A 10,702-nucleotide genomic window follows, 5' to 3' on the forward strand; every position below is an offset into this window, starting at 1 on the left:
CATGTTTCTATAGACATTATAGTTGATTAGAAATATGCACAATAGCTGAGTTGGTTTTAGAATATCTTGAGAGCCTGACAATTGCATGAAAATTATATTAGAAAAAATTATTGTTTATTTCATAATCTCTACTAAGTAAAAAATCCACTGGATCAAGCAAAACCCAATGCCATTCCAGTCTAATGTAATTATAAGTTTTTTTGGACCATGTCTGATCCGAAGATCATATGGACCTTTTTGGTTTGTATTAACAGTTTTTTTTTCTTTTACAAGAAACGGATGTTATCCATTTGTTATACCTATGAATATTCCGACTCCAAACAAACACATGATGAAAAACAATGTGTATTTGCCAGACCCAGGATTCGAACCAGGGACCCACCACATTATAAGCTGACGCATTAGCCGCCATCGGCCACCGTTGGGCCGTAAAAAATATAGGTTATATATTTATTATGAATAAACTATAAAGCTGCAATCATAGACTATCTGCAATATTATATCAGTTACACATCCATATCTTCGATTACATAAGACTTTAGACTATATTTTGTATTAAAAATGTTATAACTAACAAGAGCATGTTTCCATGTTGACCCTTGAGGTAATGCAAGTCACGAAAGCATTATAAAGACAATATGGAATCTGAATAAAAATGTCTTATTAAATTATTATAACAACATTAAATCAATGTTTTATGTTTCTTTAGCAATATTTAATCAGTTTATCCATAAAATCTTTCAATAGTGTTTTGGTGACCAAACTCGTTAAGGTTCCCCGACGAAGGAAAATGTCCAACCAGTAATTAACGCAAGTTTACCAACTTGACTATACCTATTAATTTAATAATTTTTATTTATAATAAGGAAAAATGAAGGTAGTAAATACATTTACATGGACTTTCCTTTGTCGGGCCTACATTATTGATACATCACCCATTCGGCGGGTTAATCCAGAATCTTCGACCGACATTGGCATATCTTCCAGGAGTTATATCACTCCATGTATATAATATCAAGTGGAAAATATGATTAACCTGAAATCAGATTAGCATGTAGCAAATATTATATAAACAGCCCTGTCTAATAGAGGCTCCAACGTAACCCGCAGTATGATTAATATTTTTATGCATCTGAAATGGATTTTAGATTTTTTTTTTATATTTGATTTATTAACTAATTGATGTTAATTATTGCATATTTCAATAATAAAACTTTTATGTAACAAAGTAGTTAAATGTGTGCTCATCATAATCTGCTAAAATAATATTGAGTGATGCTTGCAAAGGTTATGAAACTGAATAAATAAGTACCTACATAATATTAAAAATAATAAGTTTATAGGTGACAACGCCAGTTTTTAAAATGAATCAATTGATTCGTTAAACCATACTCACCATTAAGTCTGTAATAAAGAAAAATTAATAAATTGACACAAAATCAACAAGGACAAGTGAAGAATTAGAAATAGCAAAATCCATTAAGTAAATGTGTTTGTGCAAAGTCAACCTACCATCCAAGGTAGAGATTGAAAGGTAAATTATTAATAATATCTGTGTTGGTCTAATCGCTCGACGAAATAAAATTTGCTATCGATTCTAATGCCGTAGCTATACGTAAATTTGATGCAATCAGTTCGCGAGATGCTGTTCTATTGTCATTTATGACATCTTGAGCCATATTTAGAGCTGACTCAAGCGCGACAGTACTACGGGATTGTGTGTCCAACATCTCCCGAAGCAACGTACAGAACGTGCTGTGCGTGTTGCACACCTCGTTTAATTTCATCTCCTTCATTTTCAACGTATCTTGCTGAAATTTATCCAATATTTCCATGTGTTTTTTGCCAATGTCACACATTGCCTTTAAGTTTGACGCCTTGTTACGTGGTAGACACGGTGGGCCTACTACCTCTGAAACATGCAAATATTCTGGCGCTGCCACCTGTACCCTACGCTGTGATGTTGGCACGGCCAACTCCTCAATGGTATCGTCATCTGGATTCTCAATCATTGACTCCGGTACTTCATCTAGGCCTCGGACGGATGTCGGATGTACGAATTCCAATACTTGCAGATCTATTCCGGTTAAAACTTGGGCAGTTGAAGGTCCGCCTCCTGTAGCAGTCGAGTCTCTGATTATTGCGGCTTGCTTCCCTTTCGTTTTATTCCGTATATCGTGCCATGTCTGCAAATTATTAACCATTAGTTAAACACACCTTCACCTATATCATCTGTCAAGTTAAGGCGTGTCAACAATAAAAGACCCCGAACAAATAACCAAACGCGTACAAACTAAAAGGTTGGTATAATTTAACTAGGTACACCATGCGTCAACTTGAGATAAATTAACTTTAAAGAGGCCCATTATAAATATACACAGCTGTTTCCATGATTTTACTAGTACGGGTATTCGACCTTATAATACTTGTGACACCCTTTCATAAAACCCAAAAAATTAAACGCACATTGAACGCTGTTTGAATAATTATGAAATACCGAACCACAAATTATCGGTATTACACCGACCACAGTTCGATCGTGCCTCCGTTGTATTTTTATATTAATGAATCACTGCTGGGCACTCAAAATATATTAAGTTAGTACTTATAGCATATGTATAGTATTGGGTAGTGGGTACTCACCTTTCTCCAATGCTTCCAGTCTTTATTTGAGCCCGGAATCGCATTCAAAGTTAGAGTGATTTCTTGCCATTTACGTTGGGCGTCTTGGAATGTGAAGGTGTTTGAGAACTTCCCAATTACCAATTCCGGCTCACTGCCCATGAAATCCAACAAGATTGTTTTCTGCTGCACACTACAATATGGTTTTCTTTCCATCTTGACCTGAAAAAAATAGAAAAACGTAACCTTACCAGACTGGATAAAGGAAACGAATGATGTAATTTTTGCGTCGCGTTTACTATATAGTAGGTATTTTGATTTCACAGGAGTTCCCGGCGACTATTTCATCGTAAATTCAATGTTACTACCTACAAGCCTGAAGAGTTTACAATCCGAAAAAATAAATATGGGTGTTGTATAGCTTAAAATGAATCAAAGACAGAAGATGTATGTTATATTTTGACGTTTACCTATAATATTATATCCATAGAGAAAACAAAAGTGGTAGGTACCTACCTAGGTGTAATGTTGAGATGGACATAACCTTACCTAATTTCAATTAAGATCACTTTATTGAAGCTTCTCCTTTCTTTTGCTCGACGAAGGACGTAAATTCGTGTTCCTGTTTCCCGATTTACATGTTTATTTTGATATTTCGTTTCATATGTGACAGTGACATTGAAAATCAAAATGTCAAAATGAATAAGTTAGGTGTCGTCCACGACAATTACCAATTTATAAACAATAAAGATGCCAAATTATTATATTATTCACAATGTTACTTAATACTCTGTTATCTTGAGTTCAATTAATTATGTTAATGTTTTATAATGGTTTGTAATGAATAAATACCTACATACAAATAAATGTTATTGAAGACATTGTGTTTATTTTGTTAAATCTTGTTTTACAGTGTAATAATATCATATGGTTTCGCAATTATGTAAGGTTATATTCTACGTACATATATCTATATCATATTATACTAAATCAATCGAATATTATAGGAATTATACACAAACATAACCAACAAAAATAATGATTTCGTTTGACATTTCATTTTTGACGTTTCATCTTGTACCATAGACACCGATTTTCTCGGTTTTGGCGATGTTGCCAACTGGTCACTCGCGAATTAAAATAGTCCGTAGCGAGTGGCTTCAAAAATAGGTGTTATCGTATACGACATGAAACGGGCGATACTAACTTGTCATCCCACACGGTTGTCGACCACACGAGTCGATAGTTACGAATTCGGGCTGCTGGGTTACCACGGCCACAACGTGGGGTCCTAACCACTAGACGATCACGGCTATCGGAGACGGTGAAGGCGCTGAGAAAAATAAATATCACACTAATATTACTATCTAAATAAATATTGTTCATTCTACTATCTCTAGACAGTGTCAAGCAATCAAGGTCGTTGGCTTTTGCACTTTTTACACCAATTATCATATTATAATAATGTAATTTTTGATTTCTATTCGTTTAGTGTTCAGTTATTGAAAATATAATTAAACTATTACTACTATAAAATTATCAACAAAGTCACATAAAAAATTCGACGTGTTGCAGTCTTGACGAGTTTTTATGTAACTTTCCTTATTCTCGAGTAGGAATTAATTGCATTTGGATTGACGTCTTCCATGAGGGGATCATTTTTTTTGGAATGTCACATGGTGTTATGAAATGGCGGAATTAACTTATAAACTCCTTTTATATTTAAACTGGCTTTATTAGAAGATAATAATATATATATATTTTTTTGTGATTTTACCGAGGCTTTGACTGCGACTCGCTGTCATATCGCCTCTTCTCTTCTAGAAGGGGATGCGTTGATCAGGTCCTCACTCCTATTCTGTTAAATAACTTTACAATTTTGCCTAGCTCTTCTGTCTTACCCACCGCCAGGATACCCTTCAATTCGTCGACATTCTCATAGATATCCGCAATTCGCAGCTGTACTTTGTGAAGTTCATATTTAGGGCAATGTCCTCTAAAACATGACATTCATCGCAGACTTGCGATTCGCTTCTTCCCATGACGACATCAAATCTTTTGCCCATGGTGTGCCCTATTCTTAGCCTCAGTATTAACTTAAGCTCATTCCTCGTCAAAGAAGACTACAAACCAGGGCACCTCTCGTGGTGATGGTAGAATAGACTTACTCCATTTCCCCTTTTCTAATGATGCCCTATGGTGAAAAGCTATCCACATACTTTGGCATATTTTCTTTATAACCTCATTCCAGTCCAGGTTTTCTGGTATCCACTGAAATGGTACCCCTGGCATATATTATCTCCTAAGGTAATAATATATTTAATGATAGATTTTGTTTTAGACTTGTTAACAGCCTGGTTTGATACAGTGATTGAAAGCAGTCGATGTGTCTTTCTGGTTGAATTAAAACTGAATTGAAAAGCTATTTTGATTTTATATAAAACAAAAATTAATAATACATAGTATGGCATATTATTTTCATGTTCTCACCAATATCACTGGTAACTCTACGGTCTTCATGGTATCCTGTCGCATATGCGATTGAATTATTTGATGCCACCATAAAGATTGATTTTTTTTTATTAACTACTAGCTGAAGTACCCGGCTTCGCACAGGGTCGCTTCGTGGTTATATTTATCTTAGATATTTGAAAAATAATAATAGGTAATTATTTTTTTAATATTAAAATATCTTTGTAATACAATATGGCAATATGAAAATAATTCTAATAGGAGTAAAGGTCAAACATAAGAACACTAAATTAAAATCGAATCCAAAATATGAAAACGTTATTAATGTTGTTAATATGTAGTAAAAAAAAATCAAAATTGGATGGAACAAACAAACAACAAACTTTGTATTTTATATAATAATAATTTAGACACCTTTGCAGGTGTGCGCACAACAACTGACAAAAGTTTCATCGCAATCGGATGAATGGTATAGGAACGCATACGAATAGTAGAAGAAGATGATTTTCTAAATCAGAAATCTTCGTGGGCACGCGCATGACAACTCACCAAAGTTTCATTGCATTCGGATTAATGGTATAGGAACGCATACGAATAGAAGAAGAAGAAGATGGTTGTACTAATTCAAAAACCTTCGCGGGCAAGGGCACAACACTTGATCAAAATGTCATTGCAATCGGATGAATGGTATAGGAACGCATACGAATAGAAGTAGAAGATGATTTTCTAATTCAGAAATCTTCGTGGGCATGCGCACGACAACTCACCAAAGTTTCATTGAAATCGGATGAATGGTGTAGGTAGGCATTCGAATAGAAGAAGAAGATGATGGTTGTACTAATTCAGAAACCTTTGCAGGCGTGCGCACGACAACTCACCAAAGTTCCGGATGGATCCAAAAAAACGGATGAATGGTATAGGAACGCATACGAATAGAATAAGAAGAAGAAGGCAGTTGTACTAATTCAAAAACCTTTGCGGGCTTGCGCACAACAACTGGTCAAAATTTAATCGCAATTAGATGAATGGTATAAGAACGCATACGAATAGAAGAAAAAGAAGAAGAAAATGGTTGTATCAATTCAGAAACCTTTGCGGGCGTGAACACAACACTTAGTCAAATTTTCATTGCAATCGGATGAATGGTATAGGAACGCATACGAATAGAAGAAGAAGAAGATGGTTGTACTAATTCAGAACTCTTTGCGGGCGTACTCACAACAACTGGTCAAAATTTCATCGCAATTGGATGAATGATATAAGAACGCATACAAATAGAAGAAGATAGAATAGAAGAAAAAGAAAATAGTTGTAACAATTCAGAAACCTTTGCGGCGTGAGCACAACACTTGATCAAAATTTCATTGCAATCGGATGAATGGTATAGGAACGCATACGAATAGAAGATAGAATAGAAGAAGAAGATGGTTGTACTAATTCAGAAACCTTCGCGGGTGTTGACACAATTACTGACGAAAATTTTATTGCAATCGGATGAATGGAATAGAAACGCATACGAATAGAAGAAGAAGAAGAAAAAGATAATTGTACTAATTCAAAAACCATTGCGGGTGTTACCACAACAACTGACGAAGGTTTCATCGCAATCGGATGAATGGTATAGGGACCATACGAATAAAAGAAGATAGAATGAAGAAGAAGAAAAAGAAGAAGAAGAAGATGGTTGTACTAATTCAGAAACCTTCGTGGGTGTTGGCACAATTACTGACGAAAATTTTATTGCAATCGGATGAATGGAATAGGAACGCATACGAATAGAAGAATATAGAATAGAAGAAGAAGAAGAAGATGGTTGTACTAATTCAAAAACCATTGAGGGTGTTACCACAACAACTGACGAAGGTTTCATTGCAATCGGATGAATGGTATAGGGACCATACGAATAAAAGAAGATAGAATGAAGAAGAAGAAGAAGATGATGATTTTTCTAATTTAGAAACCTTTATGGGTGTACATACAACCACTTACCAAAATTTCATTGCAATCGGATGAATGGTATAGGAACCATACGAATAAAAGAAAATATAATGAAGAAGAAGAAGAAGATGATGATTTTTCTAATTCAGAAACCTTCATGGGTGTGCATGCAACCACTTACCAAAATTTCATTGCAATCGGATGAATGGTATAGGAACGCATACGGGACAGACACACAGACAGACAGACATTTATTTTTATATATTAGTATAGCCTATACTCTTCCCGCAAGTGCAAGCAATAAGTTTACAAAGTTTTATTGCAATTGGATGAACGGTATGGCTGCGCATTAAATACGAACAAACAAACACACAAATATTAATTTTTATATATTAGATATCATATTTGTGGACGTGTTAAATAGGTAAAATTTATTTTTGTATTCATCATTTTACATTAACATCTTCATAAGCACATACTTCCTTATCTACTATCTTCTTATATTGGTTGTTATTTGTAATTAAGTCGTTTTTATAATTTGTATGCATTATGCATTATGGCGCATTGGCCAATCGCTGTAATGCCATAATACTATTTTTCTAAATAAATATATAGACAATTTAGATTGATACGAATAATGGTGTGATAAAACAAATATTTATCAAACGCATTTGCAGACATTCATTATGCTGCTTATTAATACTTGATAAGAATACAAAGATGGGCTCAAAAATGCAGGGCTATAACAATGGGACCGGCGCGGGTCCGCATAAACACTGGTCTAAATCCTGTCGTCATACGAATTAATGAATATAAACAAAAACCAATTGCCAATAGTAGCTTGATTTGAAGGGGCGCTGATGAGCAGGTATTAAAAGACCAATAGTTAAAAGTTGTCGTAATTATTAGTATGTCACCTAGTAGTATAATAGACAATACGCGGAATGGGCGTAAACCCAAGAGATTCAGGTTCGATTCCAGCCGGGTGTCGTAATTTTTTTTTAAAAGATTTTTTCTATTGGTTATATATTTTCTCAGAAGTGTTTGAAAAACATTATGTATGTTCAAATGAATATATATTTTTTTATAAACTGATAGGTACCACACTAGACATTTAACAGACAGGCCTATTTTACAACGTTTTTCTTAGCTCGTATTCTTATTTGTCCGGTACAAATCTTGCAATCAATGTTTAACTAACTTCCCGACTAGCTAGACATTTGAACCTTTTAAAATATACCAGAACACGATGCCAATGCATTTTTAAATACTTTTAGCCATCTTTAAGTAGAATTGAATTCATTTTCAGTTTATTCTGTTTTGTATGAGAAGTTATTTCGACACCATTATTGGTACGGGTCTGGGGTCCCAGAAAAAAATATTAATATATACGTGCGTTACTATGGAAATCAATATGACATGTCAAAATGAAATTTCAGTATTATTTCTATCAAGTACATTTTTTTTGATCGTTTAAGCTAGTCAAGTCAAGTTTATATGATTCAACAGAAAATTTAAAAACGATGCATATAAAAAGTTATTTTTATCTTGTAATTATTAATTAATAATATATGTTCGACATGACTCATAAATCATTGACTTCTACTGCGATTTTATTACAATTAGGTATCATATATTATTATTGTGTATGTAGGTGAAATTGATTTTCTACGCAACGTATATTGTAGTCTCTTTTGTGAAAAGAAAATTGAAATTCTATTGAAAACCACTACGAGCGACATTAATAACTCACCCCCATTGATGTAAAAATTCAAAAGATTGTAAATGCCACCAAAAAAACTCAGTTTTCTTTAATTAAAGTCAATTAAAAAAAGGAGGTGTGCGTCGAATCGCCCGGGAAAAGTAAAAATGGTTATGAATTTTATTTCCTTCACTTAGACTTAATTAAGGAGTTTTTTTGGCAACGGTGAAGAATATTCGGCTCGCTACAGTTTTTTTTAGTTAATTACTGAAAAAGTTTATAAAACGTGTGAATTGTCTAAACATCCTCTTGGTATTGATATTTATTGACAATATAACATTACAATTTGACTTCTATATGATATGCACACAGTTCTACCATGCTATATTGTTATAGAATAATATTATAATATCTTCTTCTTCTTGGCCATATCCGCCTCTTAATTGGAGCATATGGACACCGCGTGGCGCCTTCGAGAAACCCTGTCGCTCGCCAGTATCCTTGCTTTGTTCCAGGTCAAACCAGCATCTCATAGCTTCGCCGTATACACTCTGTAGATAGTATTTAGCGGCCTTTCAGTACGCCGGAATCCAGTGGGCTTGAAGAACAGGCAAGCCAGGTTGAGGTTCTCTTCTGGCATGCAGGGAATTGCAAATAGCTGACAATAATACATTTGTTGCCTAGGCAAAGGAACAATAATTCTACTATCAAACTTGCGTTTGTATACAGCTGACTGATTTGCAGCTAACTTTATACTGTTGCGCACTTTCGTAACGGTGTGCACACGCAGCTCTAAATTTCACTCTCTACCAAACGCCCCAAAACAAATATAACTTTCCTCCTTTATTTAAGGTTATATGGATACTATCCGTGGCTTTATCCAACTGACTTTTTCTTTCGACCTTACGTGGTGTAAATGAGAACTCTGCCATTATTGGTAGTATTGACCTGTGTGTCCTTGATAACTATCTTAATAATTGGGAGCATTAGTTGTTTGTTCTCCCAAGGTGCAGAACTAACCTGCCATCGGTGATGCCAATTCGGAGTGCAATTACTATGTTCAACCAAATCGCTTCGGATGTTGATATATTACACCTACGTGCGGATGAGTATAGATGGGTATTGTTTTATGAATTCTTAAAAAAGGGTCCACTTAGCTCATTCGTGTACTTCCATGTTTTACCTATATTTTATATAATATTTTATGTAATATTTACTTTTTAAACTGTTTCTATGATACAGCACATATTTTTTCTTCTTCTTTAAACTGTTTTAATAGTATTTCTCTGCATTCAAATGTCATGTTGTAAACGTCTTAAATTTATAATTTGTAATGTTCACTGTATGTAAAAAAAAATTTTTTTTTCAATTTGAATTGAATAAGTAGGTAGGCTGAAAGATAGCATATGAACATCACCCAGTGAACTCAATTTAGATAACATTATTAATAACCGTATGATATTTATTTTTCTCGACGCTTTCACCGTCTCCGATAGCCGTGATCGTCTAGTGGTTAGGACCCCACGTTGTGGCCGTGGTAACCCAGGTTCGACTCCTGGTCACGGCAATGGATAAAACCATTGTCATGGCGGAGACATTTTTTTTAATTCACAATTTTATAAACGAATAAAATATATAAATTAATATACTCACACGACACTTAAGAAACTGCTATTATAAAAAATATTATTTGCACTTATCGTTTTTATGCATTGAACAAAAAAATATTAAAAACATTTTCGATAAAAATATTTTGAACTGACTGACGAAAGGTGGAAGTAGGTTGTAGAGAATCAACAAAAACAGTGCTCACTAAACCTTGTAAGTCATACTTATTATTTGTTTTTTAATTGAACTAAGAATACAAAATGAAGATGGTTTGGTTAGTGTTTAAATTTCAATTAGGCCCAGCCTAACAAAATTAAAATAGATAAAAAATATTCTTTTGTCGGATTCCTGCCAATGTGC

At 34.2% G+C, this 10,702-nt stretch overlaps 1 protein-coding gene and 1 non-coding gene across 2 annotated transcripts; one reads left to right on the forward strand and one right to left on the reverse strand.

Annotated features, from left to right (window-relative positions):
• Positions 1–1,165: 1,165 nt before the first annotated feature.
• LOC147069226 (uncharacterized) lies at positions 1,166–2,751 on the reverse strand. The gene is made up of 2 exons (XM_085951277.1): positions 2,644–2,751; positions 1,166–2,186 (listed from the first exon to the last, which is right to left on the reverse strand). Exon 2 carries the CDS (start codon positions 2,010–2,012, stop codon positions 1,563–1,565), a length of 450 nt encoding a protein of 149 aa, XP_085807403.1. The 5' UTR covers positions 2,013–2,186; positions 2,644–2,751; the 3' UTR covers positions 1,166–1,562.
• Positions 2,752–10,229: 7,478 nt separating this feature from the next.
• TRNAH-GUG (transfer RNA histidin (anticodon GUG)) lies at positions 10,230–10,301 on the forward strand. Its single transcript has one exon. It is a non-coding gene; the product is annotated as a tRNA-His (tRNA).
• Positions 10,302–10,702: the final 401 nt, after the last annotated feature.

The sequence above is a fragment of the Rhyacophila brunnea genome, unplaced genomic scaffold, assembly GCF_057557595.1.
Source record: "Rhyacophila brunnea isolate RB1 unplaced genomic scaffold, BYU_Rbru_1.0 scaffold_24, whole genome shotgun sequence".
Classification (NCBI taxonomy): Eukaryota; Metazoa; Arthropoda; class Insecta; order Trichoptera; family Rhyacophilidae; genus Rhyacophila; species Rhyacophila brunnea.